The following is a 24,899-nucleotide window of genomic DNA, read 5'->3' on the forward strand; positions in this document are numbered from 1 at the left end:
GTAGACTGAATAGAGTGTCAGAAGACATTTTGCAGGCTGTATAAAGTATCAGAAGACATGTTGTAGGCTGAATAGAGTGTCAGAAGACATTTTGTGGCCTGAATAGAGTGACAGAAGACATTTTATAGGCTGAATAGATTGCCAGAAGACATTTAGTAGGTTGAATAGAATGTCAGAAGACATTTTGTAGGCTGAATAGAATGTCAGAAGACATTTTGTAGGCTGAATAGAGTGTCAGAAGACATTTTGTAGGCTGAATAGTGTCAGAAGACATTTTGTAGGATGAATAGAGTGTCAGAAAACATTTAGTAGGCTGAATAGAGTGTCAGAAGACATTTTGTAGGCTGAATAGTGTGTCAGAAGACATTTTGTAGACTGAATAGAGTGTCAGAAGACATTTTTAGGCTGAATAGTGTGTCAGAAGACATTTTGTAGACTGAATAGAGTGTCGGAAGACATTTAGTAGGCTGAATAGAGTGTCAGAAGACATTTAGTAGGCTGAACAGAGTGCCAGAAGACATTTTGTAGACTGAATAGAGTGTCAGAAAACATTTTGCATGCTGAATTGTGTCAGAAGACATTTTGTAGGCTGAATAGAGTGTCAGAAGACATTTTGTAGGCTGAATAGATTGCCAGAAGACATTTAGTAGGTTGTATAGAATGTCAGAAGACATTTTGTAGGCTGAATAGAGTGTCAGAAGACATTTAGTAGGCTGAATAGATTGTCAGAAGACATTTGGTAGACTGAATAGAGAGTCAGAAGACATTTTGTAGGCTGAATAGAGTGTCAGAAGACATTTTGTAGGCTGAATAGAGTGTCAGAAGACATTTTGTAGGATGAATAGAGTGTCAGAAGACATTTTGTAGGATGAATAGAGTGTCAGAATACATTTAGTAGGCTGAATAGAGTGTCAGAAGACATTTAGTAGACTGAATAGAGTGTCAGAAAAAAATGAGTAGGCTGAATAGAGTGTCAGAAGACATTTTGTGGACTGAATAGAGTGTCAGAAGACATTTTGTAGGTTGAATAGTGTCAGAAGACATTTAGTATGCTGAATAGAGTGTCCGAAGACATGTTGTAGGCTGAATAGTGTCAGAAGACATGTTGTAGTCTGAATAGAGTGTCAGAAGACATTTTGTACGCTGAATTGTGTCAGAAGACATTTAGTATGCTGAATAGAGTGTCCGAAGACATGTTGTAGGCTGAATAGTGTCAGAAGACATGTTGTAGTCTGAATAGAGTGTCAGAAGACATTTTGTACGCTGAATTGTGTCAGAAGACATGTTGTAGGCTGAATAGAGTGTCAGAAGACATTTTGGATGCTGAATTGTGTCAGAAGACATTTTGTATGCTGAATAGTATCAGAAGACATTTTGTAGGCTGAATAGAGTGTCCGAAGACATTTTGTAGACTGAATAGGGTGTCAGAAGATATTTAGTTGGCTGAATAGAGTGTCAGAAGACATTTAGTAGGTTGACTAGAGTGTCAGAAGACATTTTGTAGACTGAATAGAGTGTCAGAAGACATTTAGTAGGCTGAATAGAGTGCCAGAAGACATTTTGTAGACTGAATAGAGTGTCAGAAAACATTTAGTAGGCTGAATAGAGTGTCAGAAGACATTTTGTAGACTGAATAGAATGTCAGAAGACAATTTGTATGCTGAATTGTGTCAGAAGACATTTAGTATGCTGAATAGAGTGTCAGAAGACATTTCGTAGGCTGAATAGTGTCAGAATACATGTTGTAGACTGAATAGAGTGTCAGAAGACATTTTGTAGGCTGAATAGAGTGTCAGAAGACATTTTGTAGGCTGAATAGAGTGTCAGAAGACATTTTGTAGGATGAATAGAGTGTCAGAAGACATTTAGTAGGCTGAATAGAGTGTCAGAAGACATTTTGTAGGATGAATAGAGTGTCAGAAGACATTTAGTAGGCTGAATAGAGTGTCATAAGACATTTAGTAGGCTGAATATAGCATCTAAAGACATTTAGTAGGCTGAATAGAGTGTCGGAAGACATTTAGTAGGCTGAATAGAGTGTCAGAAGACATTTAGTAGGCTGAACAGAGTGCCAGAAGACATTTTGTAGACTGAATAGAGTCTCAGAAAACATTTTGCATGCTGAATTGTGTCAGAAGACATTTTGTAGGCTGAATAGAGTGTCAGAAGACATTTTGTAGGCTGAATAGATTGCCAGAAGACATTTAGTAGGTTGTATAGAATGTCAGAAGACATTTTGTAGGCTGAATAGAGTGTCAGAAGAAATTTAGTAGGCTGAATAGATTGTCAGAAGACATTTGGTAGACTGAATAGAGAGTCAGAAGACATTTTGTAGGCTGAATAGAGTGTCAGAAGACATTTTGTAGGCTGAATAGTGTCAGAAGACATTTTGTAGGATGAATAGAGTGTCAGAAGACATTTAGTAGGATGAATAGAGTGTCAGAATACATTTAGTCGGCTGAATAGAGTGTCAGAAGACATTTAGTAGACTGAATAGAGTGTCAGAAAAAAATGAGTAGGCTGAATAGAGTGTCAGAAGACATTTTGTGGACTGAATAGAGTGTCAGAAGACATTTTGTAGGTTGAATAGTGTCAGAAGACATTTAGTATGCTGAATAGAGTGTCCGAAGACATGTTGTAGGCTGAATAGTGTCAGAAGACATGTTGTAGTCTGAATAGAGTGTCAGAAGACATGTTGTACGCTGAATTGTGTCAGAAGACATTTAGTATGCTGAATAGAGTGTCCGAAGACATGTTGTAGGCTGAATAGTGTCAGAAGACATGTTGTAGTCTGAATAGAGTGTCAGAAGACATTTTGTACGCTGAATTGTGTCAGAAGACATGTTGTAGGCTGAATAGAGTGTCAGAAGACATTTTGGATGCTGAATTGTGTCAGAAGACATTTTGTATGCTGAATAGTATCAGAAGACATTTTGTAGGCTGAATAGAGTGTCCGAAGACATTTTGTAGACTGAATAGGGTGTCAGAAGTCATTTTGTAGACTGAATAGAGTGTCAGAAGACGTTTTGTAGACTGAATAGTGTCAGAAGACATTTTGTAGGCTGAATAGAGTGTCAGAAGACATTTTGTAGGCTGAATAGAGTGTCAGAAGATATTTAGTTGGCTGAATAGAGTGTCAGAAGACATTTAGTAGGTTGACTAGAGTGTCAGAAGACATTTTGTAGACTGAATAGAGTGTCAGAAGACATTTAGTAGGCTGAATAGAGTGCCAGAAGACATTTTGTAGACTGAATAGAGTGTCAGAAAACATTTAGTAGGCTGAATAGAGTGTCAGAAGACATTTTGTAGACTGAATAGAATGTCAGAAGACAATTTGTATGCTGAATTGTGTCAGAAGACATTTAGTATGCTGAATAGAGTGTCAGAAGACATTTCGTAGGCTGAATAGTGTCAGAAGTCATGTTGTAGACTGAATAGAGTGTCAGAAGACATTTTGTAGGCTGAATAGAGTGTCAGAAGACATTTTGTAGGCTGAATAGAGTGTCAGAAGACATTTTGTAGGATGAATAGAGTGTCAGAAGACATTTAGTAGGCTGAATAGAGTGTCATAAGACATTTAGTAGGCTGAATATAGCATCTAAAGACATTTAGTAGGCTGAATAGAGTGTCAGAAGAAAATTTGTAGACTGAATAGAGTGTCAGAAGACATTTTGTAGGCTGAATAGAGTGTCAGAAGACATTTTGTAGGCTGAATAGAGTGTCAGAAGACATTTTGTAGGCTGAAAAGTGTCAGAAGACATGTTGTAGGCTGAATAGAGTGTCAGAAGACATTTTGTAGGATGAATAGAGTGTCAGAAGACATTTAGTAGGCTGAATAGAGTGTCAGAATACATTTAGTAGGCTGAATAGAGTGTCAGAAGACATTTTGTGGACTGAATAGTGTCAGAAGACATTTTGTAGTTTGAATAGTGTCAGAAGACATTTAGTAGACTGAATAGAGTGTCAGAAGACATTTGTAGGCTGAATAGAGTGTCAGAAGACATTTTGTAGACTGAATAGAATGTCAGAAGACATTTTGTAGGCTGAATAGAATGTCAGAAGACATTTTGTAGGCTGAATAGAGTGTCAGAAAACATTTAGTAGGCTGAATAGAGTGTCAGAAGACATTTTGTAGGCTGAATAGTGTGTCAGCAGACATTTTGTAGACTGAATAGAGTGTCGGAAGACATTTAGTAGGCTGAATAGAGTGTCAGAAGACATTTAGTAGGTTGACTAGAGTGTCAGAAGACATTTTGTAGACTGAATAGAGTGTCAGAAGACATTTAGTAGGCTGAATAGAGTGCCAGAAGACATTTTGTAGACTGAATAGAGTGTCAGAAAACATTTAGTAGGCTGAATAGAGTGTCAGAAGACATTTTGTAGACTGAATAGAATGTCAGAAGACAATTTGTATGCTGAATTGTGTCAGAAGACATTTAGTATGCTGAATAGAGTGTCAGAAGACATTTCGTAGGCTGAATAGTGTCAGAAGTCATGTTGTAGACTGAATAGAGTGTCAGAAGACATTTTGTAGGCTGAATAGAGTGTCAGAAGACATTTTGTAGGCTGAATAGAGTGTCAGAAGACATTTTGTAGGATGAATAGAGTGTCAGAAGACATTTAGTAGGCTGAATAGAGTGTCATAAGACATTTAGTAGGCTGAATATAGCATCTAAAGACATTTAGTAGGCTGAATAGAGTGTCAGAAGAAAATTTGTAGACTGAATAGAGTGTCAGAAGACATTTTGTAGGCTGAATAGAGTGTCAGAAGACATTTTGTAGGCTGAATAGAGTGTCAGAAGACATTTTGTAGGCTGAAAAGTGTCAGAAGACATGTTGTAGGCTGAATAGAGTGTCAGAAGACATTTTGTAGGATGAATAGAGTGTCAGAAGACATTTAGTAGGCTGAATAGAGTGTCAGAATACATTTAGTAGGCTGAATAGAGTGTCAGAAGACATTTTGTGGACTGAATAGTGTCAGAAGACATTTTGTAGTTTGAATAGTGTCAGAAGACATTTAGTAGACTGAATAGAGTGTCAGAAGACATTTTGTAGGCTGAATAGAGTGTCAGAAGACATGTTGTAGACTGAATAGAATGTCAGAAGACATTTTGTAGGCTGAATAGAATGTCAGAAGACATTTTGTAGGCTGAATAGAGTGTCAGAAAACATTTAGTAGGCTGAATAGAGTGTCAGAAGACATTTTGTAGGCTGAATAGTGTGTCAGCAGACATTTTGTAGACTGAATAGAGTGTCGGAAGACATTTAGTAGGCTGAATAGAGTGTCAGAAGACATTTAGTAGGCTGAACAGAGTGCCAGAAGACATTTTGTAGACTGAATATAGTGTCAGAAAACATTTTGCATACTGAATAGAGTGTCAGAAGATATTTAGTTGGCTGAATAGAGTGTCAGAAGACATTTAGTAGGTTGACTAGAGTGTCAGAAGACATGTTGTAGACTGAATAGAGTGTCAGAAGACATTTTGTAGGCTGAATAGAGTGTCAGAAGACATTTTGTAGGCTGAATAGTGTCAGAAGACATGTTGTAGGCTGAATAGAGTGTCAGAAGACATTTTGTAGGATGAATAGAGTGTCAGAAGACATTTAGTAGGCTGAATAGAGTGTCAGAAGACATTTAGTAGGCTGAATAGAGTGTCAGAAGACATTTTGTGGACTGAATAGTGTCAGAAGACATTTTGTAGTTTGAATAGTGTCAGAAGACATTTAGTAGACTGAATAGAGTGTCAGAAGACATTTTGTAGGCTGAATAGAGTGTCAGAAGACATTTTGTAGACTGAATAGAATGTCAGAAGACATTTTGTAGGCTGAATAGAATGTCAGAAGACATTTTGTAGGCTGAATAGAGTGTCAGAAAACATTTAGTAGGCTGAATAGAGTGTCAGAAGACATTTTGTAGGCTGAATAGTGTGTCAGAAGACATTTTGTAGACTGAATAGAGTGTCGGAAGACATTTAGTAGGCTGAATAGAGTGTCAGAAGACATTTAGTAGGCTGAACAGAGTGCCAGAAGACATTTTGTAGACTGAATAGAGTGTCAGAAAACATTTTGCATGCTGAATTGTGTCAGAAGACATTTTGTAGGCTGAATAGAGTGTCAGAAGACATTTTGTAGGCTGAATAGATTGCCAGAAGACATTTAGTAGGTTGTATAGAATGTCAGAAGACATTTAGTATGCTGAATAGAGTGTCCGAAGACATGTTGTAGGCTGAATAGTGTCAGAAGACATGTTGTAGTCTGAATAGAGTGTCAGAAGACATTTAGTATGCTGAATAGAGTGTCCGAAGACATGTTGTAGGCTGAATAGTGTCAGAAGACATGTTGTAGGCTGAATAGAGTGTCAGAAGACATTTTGGATGCTGAATTGTGTCAGAAGACATTTTGTATGCTGAATAGTATCAGAAGACATTTTGTAGGCTGAATAGAGTGTCCGAAGACATTTTGTAGACTGAATAGGGTGTCAGAAGTCATTTTGTAGACTGAATAGAGTGTCAGAAGACGTTTTGTAGACTGAATAGTGTCAGAAGACATTTTGTAGGCTGAATAGAGTGTCAGAAGACATTTTGTAGGCTGAATAGAGTGTCAGAAGATATTTAGTTGGCTGAATAGAGTGTCAGAAGACATTTAGTAGGTTGACTAGAGTGTCAGAAGACATGTTGTAGACTGAATAGAGTGTCAGAAGACATTTTGTAGGCTGAATAGAGTGTCAGAAGACATTTTGTAGGCTGAATAGTGTCAGAAGACATGTTGTAGGCTGAATAGAGTGTCAGAAGACATTTTGTAGGATGAATAGAGTGTCAGAAGACATTTTGTAGGCTGAATAGTATCAGAAGACATTTTGTAGGCTGAATAGAGTGTCAGAAGACATTTTGTAGGCTGAATAGAGTGTCAGAAGATATTTAGTTGGCTGAATAGAGTGTCAGAAGACATTTAGTAGGTTGACTAGAGTGTCAGAAGACATGTTGTAGACTGAATAGAGTGTCAGAAGACATTTTGTAGGCTGAATAGAGTGTCAGAAGACATTTTGTAGGCTGAATAGTGTCAGAAGACATGTTGTAGGCTGAATAGAGTGTCAGAAGACATTTTGTAGTATGAATAGAGTGTCAGAAGACATTTTGTAGGCTGAATAGTATCAGAAGACATTTTGTAGGCTGAATAGAATGTCAGAAGACATTTTGTAGGCTGAATAGAGTGTCAGAAAACATTTAGTAGGCTGAATAGAGTGTCAGAAGACATTTTGTAGGCTGAATAGTGTGTCAGAAGACATTTTGTAGACTGAATAGAGTGTCGGAAGACATTTAGTAGGCTGAATAGAGTGTCAGAAGACATTTAGTAGGCTGAACAGAGTGCCAGAAGACATTTTGTAGACTGAATAGAGTGTCAGAAAACATTTTGCATGCTGAATTGTGTCAGAAGACATTTTGTAGGCTGAATAGAGTGTCAGAAGACATTTTGTAGGCTGAATAGATTGCCAGAAGACATTTAGTAGGTTGTATAGAATGTCAGAAGACATTTAGTATGCTGAATAGAGTGTCCGAAGACATGTTGTAGGCTGAATAGTGTCAGAAGACATGTTGTAGTCTGAATAGAGTGTCAGAAGACATTTTGTACGCTGAATTGTGTCAGAAGACATTTAGTATGCTGAATAGAGTGTCCGAAGACATTTTGTAGACTGAATAGAATGTCAGAAGACATTTTGTAGGCTGAATAGAATGTCAGAAGACATTTTGTAGGCTGAATAGAGTGTCAGAAAACATTTAGTAGGCTGAATAGAGTGTCAGAAGACATTTTGTAGGCTGAATAGTGTGTCAGCAGACATTTTGTAGACTGAATAGAGTGTCGGAAGACATTTAGTAGGCTGAATAGAGTGTCAGAAGACATTTAGTAGGCTGAACAGAGTGCCAGAAGACATTTTGTAGACTGAATAGAGTGTCAGAAAACATTTTGCATGCTGAATAGAGTGTCAGAAGATATTTAGTTGGCTGAATAGAGTGTCAGAAGACATTTAGTAGGTTGACTAGAGTGTCAGAAGACATGTTGTAGGCTGAATAGAGTGTCAGAAGACATTTTGGATGCTGAATTGTGTCAGAAGACATTTTGTATGCTGAATAGTATCAGAAGACATTTTGTAGGCTGAATAGAGTGTCCGAAGACATTTTGTAGACTGAATAGGGTGTCAGAAGTCATTTTGTAGACTGAATAGAGTGTCAGAAGACGTTTTGTAGACTGAATAGTGTCAGAAGACATTTTGTAGGCTGAATAGAGTGTCAGAAGACATTTTGTAGGCTGAATAGAGTGTCAGAAGATATTTAGTTGGCTGAATAGAGTGTCAGAAGACATTTAGTAGGTTGACTAGAGTGTCAGAAGACATTTTGTAGACTGAATAGAGTGTCAGAAGACATTTAGTAGGCTGAATAGAGTGCCAGAAGACATTTTGTAGACTGAATAGAGTGTCAGAAAACATTTAGTAGGCTGAATAGAGTGTCAGAAGACATTTTGTAGACTGAATAGAATGTCAGAAGACAATTTGTATGCTGAATTGTGTCAGAAGACATTTAGTATGCTGAAAAGAGTGTCAGAAGACATTTCGTAGGCTGAATAGTGTCAGAAGTCATGTTGTAGACTGAATAGAGTGTCAGAAGACATTTTGTAGGCTGAATAGAGTGTCAGAAGACATTTTGTAGGCTGAATAGAGTGTCAGAAGACATTTTGTAGGATGAATAGAGTGTCAGAAGACATTTAGTAGGCTGAATAGAGTGTCATAAGACATTTAGTAGGCTGAATATAGCATCTAAAGACATTTAGTAGGCTGAATAGAGTGTCAGAAGAAAATTTGTAGACTGAATAGAGTGTCAGAAGACATTTTGTAGGCTGAATAGAGTGTCAGAAGACATTTTGTACGCTGAATTGTGTCAGAAGACATTTTGTAGGCTGAATAGAGTGTCAGAAGACATTTTGTAGGCTGAATAGAGTGTCAGAAGACATTTAGTTGGCTGAATAGAGTGTCAGAAGACATTTAGTAGGTTGACTAGAGTGTCAGAAGACATTTTGTAGACTGAATAGTGTCAGAAGACATTTAGTAGGCTGAATAGAGTGTCAGAATACATTTAGTATACTGAATAGAGTGTCAGAAAACATTTTGTAGGCTGAATAGAGTGTCAGAAGACATTTTGTAGACTGAATAGAGTGTCAGAAGACATTTTGTAGGCTGAATAGATTGCCAGAAGACATTTAGTAGGTTGAATAGAATGTCAGAAGACATTTAGTAGGCTGAATAGTGTCAGAAGACATTTTGTAGGCTGAATAGAGTGTCAGAAGACATTTTGTAGGCTGAATAGTGTCAGAAGACATGTTGTAGGCTGAATAGAGTGTCAGAAGACATTTAGTAGGCTGAATAGCGTGCCAGAAGACATTTTGTAGACTGAATAGTGTCAGAAAACATTTAGTAGGCTGAATAGAGTGTCAGAAGACATTTTGTACGCTGAATTGTGTCAGAAGACATTTAGTATGCTGAATAGAGTGTCCGAAGACATGTTGTAGGCTGAATAGTGTCAGAAGACATGTTGTAGGCTGAATAGAGTGTCAGAAGACATTTTGTACGCTGAATTGTGTCAGAAGACATGTTGTAGGCTGAATAGAGTGTCAGAAGACATTTTGTATGCTGAATTGTGTCAGAAGACATTTTGTATGCTGAATAGTATCAGAAGACATTTTGTAGGCTGAATAGAGTGTCAGAAGACATTTTGTAGGCTGAATAGAGTGTCAGAAGACATTTTGTAGGATGAATAGAGTGTCAGAAGACATTTAGTAGGCTGAATAGAGTGTCAGAAGACATTTTGGAGACTGAATAGAGTGTCAGTAGACATTTAGTAGGCTGAATAGTGTCAGAAGACATGTTGTAGGCTGAATAGAGTGTCAGAAGACATTTTGTAGGATGAATAGAGTGTCAGAAGACATTTAGTAGGCTGAATAGAGTGTCAGAATACATTTAGTAGGCTGAATAGAGTGTCAGAAGACATTTTGTGGACTGAATAGTGTCAGAAGACATTTTGTAGTTTGAATAGTGTCAGAAGACATTTAGTAGACTGAATAGAGTGTCAGAAGACATTTTGTAGGCTGAATAGAGTGTCAGAAGACATTTTGTAGACTGAATAGAATGTCAGAAGACATTTTGTAGGCTGAATAGAATGTCAGAAGACATTTTGTAGGCTGAATAGAGTGTCAGAAAACATTTAGTAGGCTGAATAGAGTGTCAGAAGACATTTTGTAGGCTGAATAGTGTGTCAGCAGACATTTTGTAGACTGAATAGAGTGTCGGAAGACATTTAGTAGGCTGAATAGAGTGTCAGAAGACATTTAGTAGGCTGAACAGAGTGCCAGAAGACATTTTGTAGACTGAATAGAGTGTCAGAAAACATTTTGCATGCTGAATAGAGTGTCAGAAGATATTTAGTTGGCTGAATAGAGTGTCAGAAGACATTTAGTAGGTTGACTAGAGTGTCAGAAGACATGTTGTAGACTGAATAGAGTGTCAGAAGACATTTTGTAGGCTGAATAGAGTGTCAGAAGACATTTTGTAGGCTGAATAGTGTCAGAAGACATGTTGTAGGCTGAATAGAGTGTCAGAAGACATTTTGTAGGATGAATAGAGTGTCAGAAGACATTTAGTAGGCTGAATAGAGTGTCAGAAGACATTTAGTAGGCTGAATAGAGTGTCAGAAGACATTTTGTGGACTGAATAGTGTCAGAAGACATTTTGTAGTTTGAATAGTGTCAGAAGACATTTAGTAGACTGAATAGAGTGTCAGAAGACATTTTGTAGGCTGAATAGAGTGTCAGAAGACATTTTGTAGACTGAATAGAATGTCAGAAGACATTTTGTAGGCTGAATAGAATGTCAGAAGACATTTTGTAGGCTGAATAGAGTGTCAGAAAACATTTAGTAGGCTGAATAGAGTGTCAGAAGACATTTTGTAGGCTGAATAGTGTGTCAGAAGACATTTTGTAGACTGAATAGAGTGTCGGAAGACATTTAGTAGGCTGAATAGAGTGTCAGAAGACATTTAGTAGGCTGAACAGAGTGCCAGAAGACATTTTGTAGACTGAATAGAGTGTCAGAAAACATTTTGCATGCTGAATTGTGTCAGAAGACATTTTGTAGGCTGAATAGAGTGTCAGAAGACATTTTGTAGGCTGAATAGATTGCCAGAAGACATTTAGTAGGTTGTATAGAATGTCAGAAGACATTTAGTATGCTGAATAGAGTGTCCGAAGACATGTTGTAGGCTGAATAGTGTCAGAAGACATGTTGTAGTCTGAATAGAGTGTCAGAAGACATTTTGTACGCTGAATTGTGTCAGAAGACATTTAGTATGCTGAATAGAGTGTCCGAAGACATGTTGTAGGCTGAATAGTGTCAGAAGACATGTTGTAGGCTGAATAGAGTGTCAGAAGACATTTTGGATGCTGAATTGTGTCAGAAGACATTTTGTATGCTGAATAGTATCAGAAGACATTTTGTAGGCTGAATAGAGTGTCCGAAGACATTTTGTAGACTGAATAGGGTGTCAGAAGTCATTTTGTAGACTGAATAGAGTGTCAGAAGACGTTTTGTAGACTGAATAGTGTCAGAAGACATTTTGTAGGCTGAATAGAGTGTCAGAAGACATTTTGTAGGCTGAATAGAGTGTCAGAAGATATTTAGTTGGCTGAATAGAGTGTCAGAAGACATTTAGTAGGTTGACTAGAGTGTCAGAAGACATTTTGTAGACTGAATAGAGTGTCAGAAGACATTTAGTAGGCTGAATAGAGTGCCAGAAGACATTTTGTAGACTGAATAGAGTGTCAGAAAACATTTAGTAGGCTGAATAGAGTGTCAGAAGACATTTTGTAGACTGAATAGAATGTCAGAAGACAATTTGTATGCTGAATTGTGTCAGAAGACATTTAGTATGCTGAATAGAGTGTCAGAAGACATTTCGTAGGCTGAATAGTGTCAGAAGTCATGTTGTAGACTGAATAGAGTGTCAGAAGACATTTTGTAGGCTGAATAGAGTGTCAGAAGACATTTTGTAGGCTGAATAGAGTGTCAGAAGACATTTTGTAGGATGAATAGAGTGTCAGAAAACATTTAGTAGGCTGAATAGAGTGTCAGAAGACATTTTGTAGGCTGAATAGAGTGTCAGAAGACATTTTGTACGCTGCATTGTGTCAGAAGACATGCTGTAGGCTGAATAGAGTGTCAGAAGACATTTTGTACGCTGCATTGTGTCAGAAGACATGCTGTAGGCTGAATAGAGTGTCAGAAGACATTTTGTATGCTGAATTGTGTCAGAAGACATTTTGTATGCTGAATAGTATCAGAAGACATTTTGTAGGCTGAATAGAGTGTCCGAAGACATTTTGTAGACTGAATAGGGTGTCAGAAGTCATTTTGTAGACTGAATAGAGTGTCAGAAGACGTTTTGTAGGCTGAATAGTGTCAGAAGACATTTTGTAGGCTGAATAGAGTGTCAGAAGACATTTTGTAGGCTGAATAGAGTGTCAGAAGACATTTAGTTGGCTGAATAGAGTGTCAGAAGACATTTAGTAGGTTGACTAGAGTGTCAGAAGACATTTTGTAGACTGAATAGAGTGTCAGAAGACATTTAGTAGGCTGAATAGAGTGTCAGAATACATTTAGTAGACTGAATAGAGTGTCAGAAAAACATTAGTAGGCTGAATAGAGTGTCAGAAGACATTTTGTGGACTGAATAGAGTGTCAGAAGACATTTTGTAGGTTGAATAGTGTCAGAAGACATTTAGTATACTGAATAGAGTGTCAGAAAACATTTTGTAGGCTGAATAGAGTGTCAGAAGACATTTTGTAGACTGAATAGAGTGTCAGAAGACATTTTGTAGGCTGAATAGATTGCCAGAAGACATTTAGTAGGTTGAATAGAATGTCAGAAGACATTTAGTAGGCTGAATAGTGTCAGAAGACATTTTGTAGGCTGAATAGAGTGTCAGAAGACATTTTGTAGGCTGAATAGTGTCAGAAGACATGTTGTAGGCTGAATAGAGTGTCAGAAGACATTTAGTAGGCTGAATAGCGTGCCAGAAGACATTTTGTAGACTGAATAGTGTCAGAAAACATTTAGTAGGCTGAATAGAGTGTCAGAAGACATTTTGTACGCTGAATTGTGTCAGAAGACATTTAGTATGCTGAATAGAGTGTCCGAAGACATGTTGTAGGCTGAATAGTGTCAGAAGACATGTTGTAGGCTGAATAGAGTGTCAGAAGACATTTTGTACGCTGAATTGTGTCAGAAGACATGTTGTAGGATGAATAGAGTGTCAGAAGACATTTTGTATGCTGAATTGTGTCAGAAGACATTTTGTATGCTGAATAGTATCAGAAGACATTTTGTAGGCTGAATAGAGTGTCAGAAGACATTTTGTAGGCTGAATAGAGTGTCAGAAGACATTTTGTAGGATGAATAGAGTGTCAGAAGACATTTAGTAGGCTGAATAGAGTGTCAGAAGACATTTTGGAGACTGAATAGAGTGTCAGAAGACATTTAGTAGGCTGAGTAGAGTGTCAGAATACATTTAGTAGGCTGAATAGAGTATCAGAAGACATTTTGTGGACTGAATAGAGTGTCAGAAGACATTTAGTAGACTGAATAGAGTGTCAGAAGACATTTAGTAGGCTGAACAGAGTGTCAGAATACATTTAGTAGGCTGAATAGAGTGTCAGAATACATTTAGTAGGCTGAATAGAGTGTCAGAAGACATTTAGTAGACTGAATAGAGTGTCAGAAAAACATTAGTAGGCTGAATAGAGTGTCAGAAGACATTTTGTGGACTGAATAGAGTGTCAGAAGACATTTTGTAGGTTGAATAGTGTCAGAAGACATTTAGTAGACTGAATAGAGTGTCAGAAGACATTTTGTAGGCTGAATAGAGTGTCAGAAGACATTTTGTAGACTGAATAGAGTGTCAGAAGACATTTTGTAGGCTGAATAGATTGCCAGAAGACATTTAGTAGGTTGAATAGAATGTCAGAAGACATTTAGTAGGCTGAATAGAGTGTCAGAAGACATTTAGTACACTGAATAGAGTGTCAGAACACATTCAGTAGACGGAATAGAGTGTCAGAAGACATTTTGTAGGCTGAATAGTGTCAGAAGACATTTTGTAGGCTGAATAGAGTGTCAGAAGACATTTTGTAGGATGAATAGAGTGTCAGAAGACATTTAGTAGGTTGACTAGAGTGTCAGAAGACATTTTGTAGACTGAATAGAGTGTCAGAAGACATTTTGTAGGCTGAATAGTGTCAGAGGACATGTTGTAGGCTGAATAGAGTGTCAGAAGACATTTAGTATGCTGAATAGAGTGCCAGAAGACATTTGTAGACTGAATAGAGTGTCAGAAAACATTTAGTATGCTGAATAGAGTGTCAGAAGACATTTTGTACGCTGAATTGTGTCAGAAGACATTTAGTATCCTGAATAGAGTGTCCGAAGACATGTTGTAGGCTGAATAGTGTCAGAAGACATGTTGTAGGCTGAATAGAGTGTCAGAAGACATTTTGTACGCTGAATTGTGTCAGAAGACATGTTGTAGGCTGAATAGAGTGTCAGAAGACATTTTGTATGCTGAATTGTGTCAGAAGACATTTTGTATGCTGAATAGTATCAGAAGACATTTTGTAGGCTGAATAGAATGTCCGAAGACATTTTGTAGACTGAATAGGGTGTCAGAAGACGTTTTGTAGGCTGAATAGTGTCAGAAGACATTTTGTAGGCTGAATAGAGTGTCAGAAGACATTTTGTAGGCTGAATAGAGTGTCAGAAGACATTTAGTTGGCTGAATAGAGTGTCAGAAGACATTTAGTAGGTTGACTAGAGTGTCAGAAGACATTTTGTAGACTGAATAGAGTGTCAGAAGACATTTAGTAGGCTGAATAGAGTGCCAGAAGACATTTTGTAGACTGAATAGAGTGTCAGAAGACATTTAGTATGCTGAATAGAGTGTCAGAAGACATTTCGTAGGCTGAATAGTGTCAGAAGACATGTTGTAGGCTGAATAGAGTGTCAGAAGACATTTTGTAGGCTGAATAGAGTGTCAGAAGACATTTAGTAGCCTGAATAGAGTGTCAGAAGACATTTTGTAGGCTGAATAGAGTGTCAGAAGACATTTTGTAGGCTGAATAGATTGTCAGAAGACATTTAGTTGGTTGAATAGAGTGTCCGAAGACATTTTGTAGGCTGAATAGAGTGTCCGAAGACATTTTGTAGACTGAATATAGTGTCAGAAGACATTTTGTATGCTGAATAGTGTCAGAATACATTTTGTAGGCTGAATAGAGTGTCAGACGACATTTAGTAGGCTGAATAGAGTGTCAGAAGACATTTTGTAAGCTGAATAGTGTCAGAATACATTTTGTAGGCTGAATAGAGTGTCAGAAGACATTTTGTATGCTGAATAGTATCAGAAGACATTTTGTAGGCTGAATAGAGTGTCAGAGGACATGTTGTAGGCTGAATAGAGTGTCAGAAGACATTTAGTAGGCTGAATAGAGTGCCAGAAGACATTTTGTAGACTGAATAGAGTGTCAGAATACATTTAGTATGCTGAATAGAGTGTCAGAAGACATTTCGTAGGCTGAATAGTGTCAGAAGACATGTTGTAGGCTGAATAGAGTGTCAGAAGACATTTTGTAGGCTGAATAGAGTGTCAGAAGACATTTAGTAGCCTGAATAGAGTGTCAGAAGAAATTTTGTAGACTGAATAGAGTGTCAGAAGACATTTTGTAGGCTGAATAGAGTGTCAGAAGACATTTTGTAGGCTGAATAGATTGTCAGAAGACATTTAGTTGGTTGAATAGAGTGTCCGAAGACATTTTGTAGGCTGAATAGAGTGTCAGGAGACATTTTGTAGACTGAATAGAGTGTCAGAAGACATTTTGTAGGCTTCATAAAGTGTCAGAAGACATTTTGTAGACTGAATAGAGTGTCAGAAGACATTTTGTAATCTGAATAGAGTGTCAGAAGACATTTAGTAAGCTGAATAGTGTCAGAAGACATTTCGTAGATTGAATAGAGTGTCAGAAGACATTTTGTAGGCTGAATAGTGTCAGAAGACATTTTGTATTCTGAATAGTGTCAGAAGACATTTTGTAAGCTGAATAGTGTCAGAAGACATTTAGTAGATTGAATAGAGTGTCAGAAGACATTTGGAGTGATTCAGATTTTGCCAAAAAACTTATGATTGGCATCAAACACTAACCACACCCATTAACACATTTAACTGTGTGCAGAAATAGCAATAGACAGTGCATGTATTGTGACTCAGAAGCTTTTTGTTATTCATCTGGGTGTCTTAATTCAAGCCTAGTTGTGTCACAGTACTCGTGGCAGAATCGGAGCATGTGGGGGTTTATGAAGGGTTTTCTTAGATCAACTGGGCTGTTTCATCTTTTCCTTAGGGTTTGTGTGTGTGTGTGTGTGTGTGTGTGTGTGTGTGTGTGTGTGTGTGTGTGTGTGTGTGTGTGTGTGTGTGTGTGTGTGTGTGTGTGTGTGTGTGTGTGTGTGTGTGTGTGTGTGTGTGTGTGTGTGTGTGTGTGTGTGTGTGTGTGTGTGTGTGTGTGTGTGTGTGTGTGCGTGCGTGCGTGCGTGTGTGTGTGTGCAACTGGAGGATATGTTAAAATATTCACTAAATAGTGCACACGTCATAGTTAGCCTCCGAAAGATGAAAACTGATCTTGATCGCACAGCCAGGAAACCTAGTGTGCGATGACTGTCAGTCCAAACTAATCAGGAAATGGTGGAAACATCTCCCAAATGCACCCTGAGTGAGTTGGAAGACGGCGGCATGAGCAAGTGGGGTCATAGCACTCTCCTCCTGCATTAGCTGAAGTCAGAGCTCCTGAAACCGCAGGCATACCATACTCTCTTAAGGAGCACGGACCACCCCAATCAAATCATTATTTTTTCTCTCTCTCTCTCTCTCTCTCTCTCTCTCTCTCTCTCTCTCTCTCTCTCTCTCTCTCTCTCTCTCTCTCTCTTTTTGTCCCGAGAGCAACAATTGCTTTCGAAGCATGCAGGCCTAGGAGTCCCGGGCTCCTGCAGCAGCAGCCCAGCCGCTTTAAAGCACTCTTTCATAGGATATCAGAGCTGAAAGAGAGTCCAAAGAAAATAGCACCGTTTCATGATTAGAGCCAGCTGTGGCTTTCTGCTCTGATGACTCATCTATTTTTTTCTTTCTTTTCTTTTTTTGGGGTGGCTCTGAGCTGGCGTTTGAGAGGCACAGCCAATGACACAGAGTCTCTTTTAATCGCTGGTTGTTTGTTTGATTTGGAGGGTATCCTACCCACAATCCATCTCACTACACCAACTCCTTCACTCATACACTCAGTTGCTCATTCAGCCACGTGGACCTACCTCACGTTTCTAATCTCTCTTCTCTCTCTCTCTCTCTCTCTCTCTCTCTCTCTCTCTCTCTCTCTCTCTCTCTCTCTCTCTCTCTCTCTCTCTCTCTCTCTCTCTCTCTCTCTCTCTCTCTCTCTCTCTCTCTCTCTCTCTCTCTCCCTCTCTCTCTTTTTCCAGTCCCGACAATAAAGACAGAACCGAATGATGAATATGAGCCTCTGGGGGCTCATTCCAAGTCTTACCATGGCCAACCCAGGCTCACTCCTATCATACCTGTGGGGGACGCTGACACCTGCCTGGTCGGGGTTTATCCTCCCTGCCCGCCTTGCCATGGCAGCATTGGAAGCATGCCCGCCTCCTCCCCCTGTTCCAGCCCAACACTGCACGACCTGTCCCCCGTGGCTTACCCCAAGTGCCTCTCCACCAGCCCTACGCACGGTCTCTTGGCGTCCGCCATCCAGGAGACGCAAGGGCAGTGCCCAGCGCCACTGGTCTGCCCTTCCTCACCTGACCAAGCTCCGCTGGGCATGCTCCACTCCCAGGGCAGCAGCCCTCATCACCTTGGTAGCCCCGGTCCCCATGGCTACCACCCACTCTACAGCAGCCCCTCCACCTCCCCTGGGTCCCTCCCCTCCACTCCAGGGGGGGCAGCAGAGAGCCCGTTCGCCCAGGCACCACCTTACAGCCCCACCCAGGGACAGAGCCAGACCCAGGCCAGGATAAGTCCTCCCAGCCTGCTGCCGGTAGATGCCAGCCCCCCCTCCCTAGCCATCACCGTCAAGCGGGAACCCCAGGATCTGGACCAGATGTACCTGGACGATGGTGAGTCACAAGAACAAGGTGTATCTACCTAAACCTGTCAATCAATGCTCTCTATCGGCTAGTGACATCACATCATCATCGTCATTATCACATTGGTGTTGTTTTTCCTCACGAAAACACAGGGTCATAAAAAAACACGATTCTCATTTCTCTCTCGAACGTTCCATTTACAGTGCACATTACGTTAACTTTACACCTTTGCTTATCTACACCCCCACACCCACCCACACCCTTTCCCCCACATCTCCCTCTTTCCTGGCGAATTGCAGCGCTATCAACCATGGGTTGACGTCAGATTTGTTAATTTTAGACGTTCCAGATTCATTTTGTTTTCGCAACTACCGTGTATGTTGTCCGGGTTAGTAGCGCCGTTATTTGAACAGTCAATTGGGCCTTGATGGGATTTCGAAACAGCCTGTCAAAACATCAGAAGCAGCTAGGTCAGGCAGGGAGCAAGAGAACAAAAACAGTGGCGCGCGCGTGCCGCCCCCCGACTGTTGACACAAGGACTAATGAAGGAAGCAAAACAATGGGTAGGGGTTTCCTGAGCTGCAACGCTTTTTCCCCCCTCGCTGCGAGGGATGTCAGGAGGCACTTTGTTTTCCCATGTTTTCCCTGCGGAGGGTGTAGTGTTGGAGATGACGTCATCGAGGGAGGCTGGGGGGTCACCAGAGCTCCAATGGATGCCAGGGGAATGGAGGAACGCAGCGTTTGTATGTAGACTAACTCCCCATGTGCCCGGGTCACTCCCAGCCTGTTATGGCCCTGTCGGGGTTGCTCATCACATTGTTGTTACGCTCTGATTGTGCGGTGCACGGCATCCGTGGCGGTATGCCAGAAGAGAGAAAGTCCCCCTGCATCCAAACAGTCCCCACAAGGCGAGTCCCCAACTCGGGAACATCACTCTTCCTGTGCACCTTTTGTAATCACTCTTCCTGTGCACCTACTGTAAACAAGATCGAATCCCCGAACTGACAAGGTCAAAATCTGTCGTTCTTCCCCCGAACAAGGCAGTTAATCCAATGTTCCTAGGCCGTCATTGAAAATAGGAATTTGTTCTTAACTGACTTGCCTAGTTAAATAAAGGTCAAATATAACAAATAGCCTGTGTGTGTGTGTGTTCCAGAGCACAGGGGTGATGGGGATGAAGGGGTTTAGTAGCAAATGTGGTTGTCAGCAAATCTGTTAGTCCTCACCTCGTAAACAGACAATAGCGAGAACTGAGGACGTCTGCCTCCAAAAAACAAGCACAACACTCAAATAGGCCATTCTAGTCTTTTTCACTTCAAACTAGCATTTATCTTCTGACACCAGCTCCTGACATATTTCCCCTTACAGTACGTTGAAACAAGAGGACGCTGGAGCTAAATTACGATTAGCCTTGTACATGTCTCACTCCTTTTCAAACTTCTCAGCAGTTATGGCAGGCAAAGGAGCCAGAGTATGAGAATTAATCGAATGAGAGTGAAACTCAAGCTTTATTTTGCGCTAGGTAAAAGGTTGTTAGGGGGTCATTTTACGGCATCATTTGTACCGTATGGAAACATTCAACATTTGCCCATCTGCTAAAGTTATAACCCTTAAGTAGTAACCATGTCTTCATGCCCCACCACCCCATCCACTGTCACTTTAGCGGTGCCCATATCTGTGGACCCAGTGGCCAAGTGTTATTGGGCCTGTGATTACAGATGCATTAGAGACTCGCCGGAATGCGTATTGATTGGCAGAGGCCTACCAAGGCGTCCCTGGTAAAACCTTGGCGCGCTGCAATCTCGCCTCATCTAATGTCTTGAATGAGCATCTGTGGTGGGCTAACTGTGCTCCTGGAGTACCGGTAAGTGTGCGGTGGTAACAGCATACTCCAAAGGCCTCTGCATGCTGTACCGGTCAGGTCCACCGGCCCCATTCCGGACCATTCCAGACCCCTCAAATGAGCCTGGGATCAAAAATAAATGAGAGAAGTCGGCGAGAGGCATGCTCCCTTTCCATAGTCATTACCGTCCGTTAATTATCGTATGTTTAGCGAGTCTCTCCATTAGAGGGGCGACGGCAGGGGATGACCTCACCAGGCGGTTGGGCGGGCGGTGGTGATTTAGCGTTAGCCGCATAGCATAGTGTCCCACCCTGACCTGTTTGGAGCCAGTGATTTGAGCTCTGCAGCGGGACGACACTTGAGCTTCCCCAGAGTGGAGCACCTCCCACGCCCAGGCCTCGGCCAGAGGAAATGTCTCTCACTGGCCTTCGGCTCGCACGAACTAACCCAGCGCCCGAGAAAACACTCAACCTATCAACAGGCTAAGCTACTGTACAACAAGGAGCTCTGTTGTCAGTGTGGGGAAGATATGTAGGAGATCTAGAGGGGGAGGGGATGACAAGTTGAACATAAGCCCCTCTAACTGCCCTTCAACCCACTAACCCCCTCCCAGCTAGCACCACTTTATCCACTACTTCTGTGATGGAGCATTGGAGCCTGAGGCTAGCTAACTGAAGGACATTATGCACCGTCTGTCTGTAAAAGGGCGCCCCAAGGCTTTTTGGGTAATATCCAGGAGCTGCAATTGTATTTAAGTTGATGAATGATCAGTTGGCTTGTGCTGGGGATGTATTTAGGACTGCTGGCCTATGGCTGCCATTGGTTCGCTGCAGCAGGGGTCTAGCTCACGATAGCCTGGAGAGTTGAGTGAGCGAATTAACCTCGACCAATGTCCATAGATTGATGCTTAGAGGGATGGACGCAAAATTCATTCTGGGGAATGCATGTTAAAGTGAATTTTCAAAAGCTAGCCCTATAGGTATTGCATTGTTTTAGGCCCACTGTCATATGCCAAACCCAATATATACATATTTAATGTGAGGTTTACATTTAAACAGAAGTTTCTCAAGTTAAAAAAAATACCTTTCAGGTTGACTCACACCCCTCGCTCTCTCTAATCCGGGGCGGGTTTACAATGTCATGCAAACGGCATCAATGAAAACAATCGATGGCAGGCTATTTACGCGTCCCTTTTTAGCCTGGCTAATTAACCCAGAAAACAAGGGGGCTGTGATGACGCCCCGTTTTGTCACACGTCCTAGCCGAGCTGCAGTTGCGGTGACATCGTTACCCCCTCCCGTCACACGCACACACATATCCGCTCTGATCCGAGACTCGGCATCTGTTTACACAGCGGAAGGCTTTGAGCCACATTTACACACCCCCAGTCCTCGAACCAGGGTGCTCATGAAGGCCTCTTTGTGCCTGTGTTTGTGTTTGTGTTTGTCTGTGTGTGTGTGTGTGTGTGTGTGTGTGTGTGTGTGTGTGTGTGTGTGTGTGTGTGTGTGTGTGTGTGTGTGTGTGTGTGTGTGTGTGTGTGTGTGTGTGTGTGTGTGTGTGTGTGTGTGTGTGTGTGTGTGTGTGTGTGTGTGTGTGTGTGTGCGCGTGCGTTCGTGCGTGTGTGTAATGCAGTCGTAGTATACCGGGCTCGGACATCTGATGGATCCAGCGAGCTTGCCCGTGTGTCTTCTCTCATTAGCTTCTGGTGTGATGGGTGATATCATGAAGCACAGCTGAACTAGCACAAGGCTAACGCTAATCAGCCAGCCAGACTCTTGCCATCTGGTTACAGCCGAATACAGAGGGACTTTATTCACCCACATGAGAAAAAAACACAACCAAATGTACACTGCTGATTTCTGACACTTGACATGTGTATTCTGATTGCCTTATATTTCAGGGTCAGCTTTCCACTCGTTGTTTCCTCCTCAACTCAAGTTTTCTACAATTGAAATGAAATACCCTTTTTTTATCGAAACTGAGAACAGACCCGAAGTTGCATGAGGGCAGACGTCAGTGGCAACAGGTTTCTAGACAGACGTCGTCTTCCTCCCACCCTCTCTCTCTCTCTCTCTCTCTCTCTCTCTCTCTCTCTCTCTCTCTCTCTCTCTCTCTCTCTCTCTCTCTCTCTCTCTCTCTCTCTCTCTCTCTTTCTGTCTCTTTCTGTCTCTCTGTCTCTGTCTCTCTCTCCCTCTCTCTCTCCCTTTATCCATTCCCCAACAACAATACAGAATTCTAACATTTCTGAGGATCCCCGTCCGCCACCGTTCCCCTCCAACAGCAACTCAAGCTTTTCTCATGGAAACTTTTACACATCCTGGCAAGGTGCCCAGACCCCAGGACTGCAAAACCCCTAATGATGATTGAGAGTGTGTCCGCACCGCTCTGAAAAGATGCTGAGTCTCTAACATCGGAGTGTGTGTCGCGAGACTGGCGCGGAGTTGGGGGTGAGGGGGTTCATTAAAGAAGCTGCAGTTGGGGTGGGGGGTGTCTAATGGGATAGAATCTCTGAGCTGCTGTTATTGAGTTGCTCCCGTGTGCGTGTGCGTGTCTGTGTCTGTGCGTGTGCATGCTTGCACGTGTGTGTCTGTGTCTGCCTGTGTGTGCGAGGAGTCAAGGTAGACCATCGGACGATCAGCCGTTAGCGGTTAGAGCCTGTGCTTTCACCACACTCGCCCTTTGACCCCCAGCTCTGCTGGGAGGGGGCGGAGCCTGGGCTAATAGAGGCTGAAGACCAATACTCTCTGTTGGTTAAGTGCAGTGTCACGACCTCCTATCCCCATGGCGTATGCTTCGTGTTATTGACAGGTATAATAGAAGGGGGGTGGCTTGTTTATTATTTATGGCTTCAGAGAGGATGTGGAGTTTTTAATATTGCTATTATGGCTGTGTTTTTCATGTTAGGAATCTTGTTTTCCTGGCAGGACCTTGAACTGACGGTGGATAAAGGAGGGTGTAGGCTTTTGGGAAGTTTTATAATGGGAGGAAAAAAGAGTACAAGGCCGTATGGATGGGTCTCTGAGAGCCATTGAGCGCTTAGAAGATGGTTAGAGAGACAATGAAGACCACTAGGACATTGTGTCATCTGCAGGTTTCTCCTAGTGGAATCAAAACCATGTCTTGTACCCTGCCTTTTAAACAAATATTTTTCTCATTTTACTTTTGTTATCATCGACTGGCCCAATGTACTATTAGTCACGATGAATATCCTTTCTTTGCTTGTCACATTACTTACGCATATACTACGCAATGACTTAGAAATAGGATTAAAGGAAAGTCTTCAGAGAGATCTCTTCACTCCTTACTCTTTTAATGTAACTATTTGAAGTTCTGTAATATAATAAATGCATGCTAGACTCGGTGAAACCCCTGAATCAGAATAGACCATGATCTCATGGTCATAGCGAGATCCCCTTCGCGCTTTGAGGAATAGGTTACCTTTGCACCTTGTGTGTGTGTGTGTGTGTGTGTGTGTGTGTGTGTGTGTGTGTGTGTGTGTGTGTGTGTGTGTGTGTGTGTGTGTGTGTGTGTGTGTGTGTGTGTGTGTGTGTGTGTGTGTGTGTGTGTGTGTGTGTGTGTGTGTGTGTGTGTGTGTGTGTGTTTGTGCGTGCGTGTGCGTGCGTGCGTGCGTGCGTGCGTGCGTGCGTGCGTGTGTGTGTGTGTGTGTGTGTGTGTGTGTGTGAAGCACCTTGGACTACCTTTTAGCACTGTGTTCTGTTTCCTCTCAGTGTGCTTTTATCTTGGTCCTCTTGGCCAGGCTTGAGAAGCTCTCTGGTTGCTGTTCGGGACCAGCTGCCTTCTACACGTTTCCCCCCTATTATGACATGGCACCGTGTTATAGGCTCTCCGATCCAAGATCATGAGGAAAGGGGAAATAGTCCCATTTAAGTGGTTACATATAATGGCGGACGTACGATAGGCTGTCCCCAATCGAGCTTTGAATTGCAGTATCCTTGTCGTAAACTCACGAGGAAGGTGATTGGTTGGGATGAGCTGTATGAAGACTCTAACTTGAAACACGCTATATGGAAGTTAGATGATTTTTGTTGTATTCGTGAAAAAACATTCCTCCATCTCGTTTCTAAGAAGACCATCCAATCCTTAGGTTTAAGCTAACAATGTATGCTTTTGCTCATGGGTGTGGGAATATGTGTCCCGTTCTGTCCAATTAGGTCATTTCTGGGCAGTATTTATATTTAAGGGACCCCTTTTGTCTCAAGAGCAACCCCAGAGACAAAAGTTCTATAAATTCTCTTGAAATGTCAACCTATTCAGTTCCATTGGGCTCTGGGTGTTTTCAAATGTGTCCCTACAGGCCCAGTAGCTTAACCGCAGTAGTCTGCTGTGCTTTCAGCCGCTCCGTCATAATATCCGCAGTCACTGTGAAAGAATCCATCGACCACGTAACTGCAGCTCTATATCTAAACAAATTGGGTCTCTCCATGTCAGTGGCCTGATGTAATTAGATGCGAGACCAGATTTCCTTTTTAATGGGTTTTGTGTTTATGAAAGAATGCTCAGATGTCAGGAATGCTTCTAGACGATTTGCTACTGTGAGAGTGTCTGATTGTTGTCTAATTATTCCATGCTGTGCGCACATGGTTAGGTACAGTACGTGAACTGATTCAGGTAGAAGCCAATCTATGGCATCAAGAACTCCAGTTCTTTGAAGAGTGGCCAATTGACACTGTGGCTTGCTGTGCTTTCTCCTAATTGATCTAATGAAAGTAAGGTGTGTGTGCGTGTGCCGGTGCGGGTGCGCGCGGGTGTGTGTGCGTCGGTAGGACTTTTCATTACTCCATCATTTGTACATGCCTGGATGGGCATGTGAT

General features: G+C 41.4%; 1 protein-coding gene across 2 annotated transcripts in view; it reads left to right on the forward strand.

The window, feature by feature from the left end:
• LOC124005441 (nuclear factor of activated T-cells, cytoplasmic 1-like) overlaps positions 1 to 24,899 on the forward strand; it is a 99,118-nt gene that overhangs the window by 54,987 nt on the left and 19,232 nt on the right. For both annotated transcript variants that reach the window (XM_046314710.1, XM_046314711.1), the window contains exon 9: positions 17,610 to 18,254. In XM_046314710.1, the coding sequence (XP_046170666.1) occupies positions 17,610 to 18,254 (645 nt within the window). The remainder of the gene's footprint in view (positions 1 to 17,609; positions 18,255 to 24,899) is intronic.

The sequence above is a fragment of the Oncorhynchus gorbuscha genome, linkage group LG19, assembly GCF_021184085.1.
Source record: "Oncorhynchus gorbuscha isolate QuinsamMale2020 ecotype Even-year linkage group LG19, OgorEven_v1.0, whole genome shotgun sequence".
Lineage (NCBI taxonomy): Eukaryota > Metazoa > Chordata > Actinopteri > Salmoniformes > Salmonidae > Oncorhynchus > Oncorhynchus gorbuscha.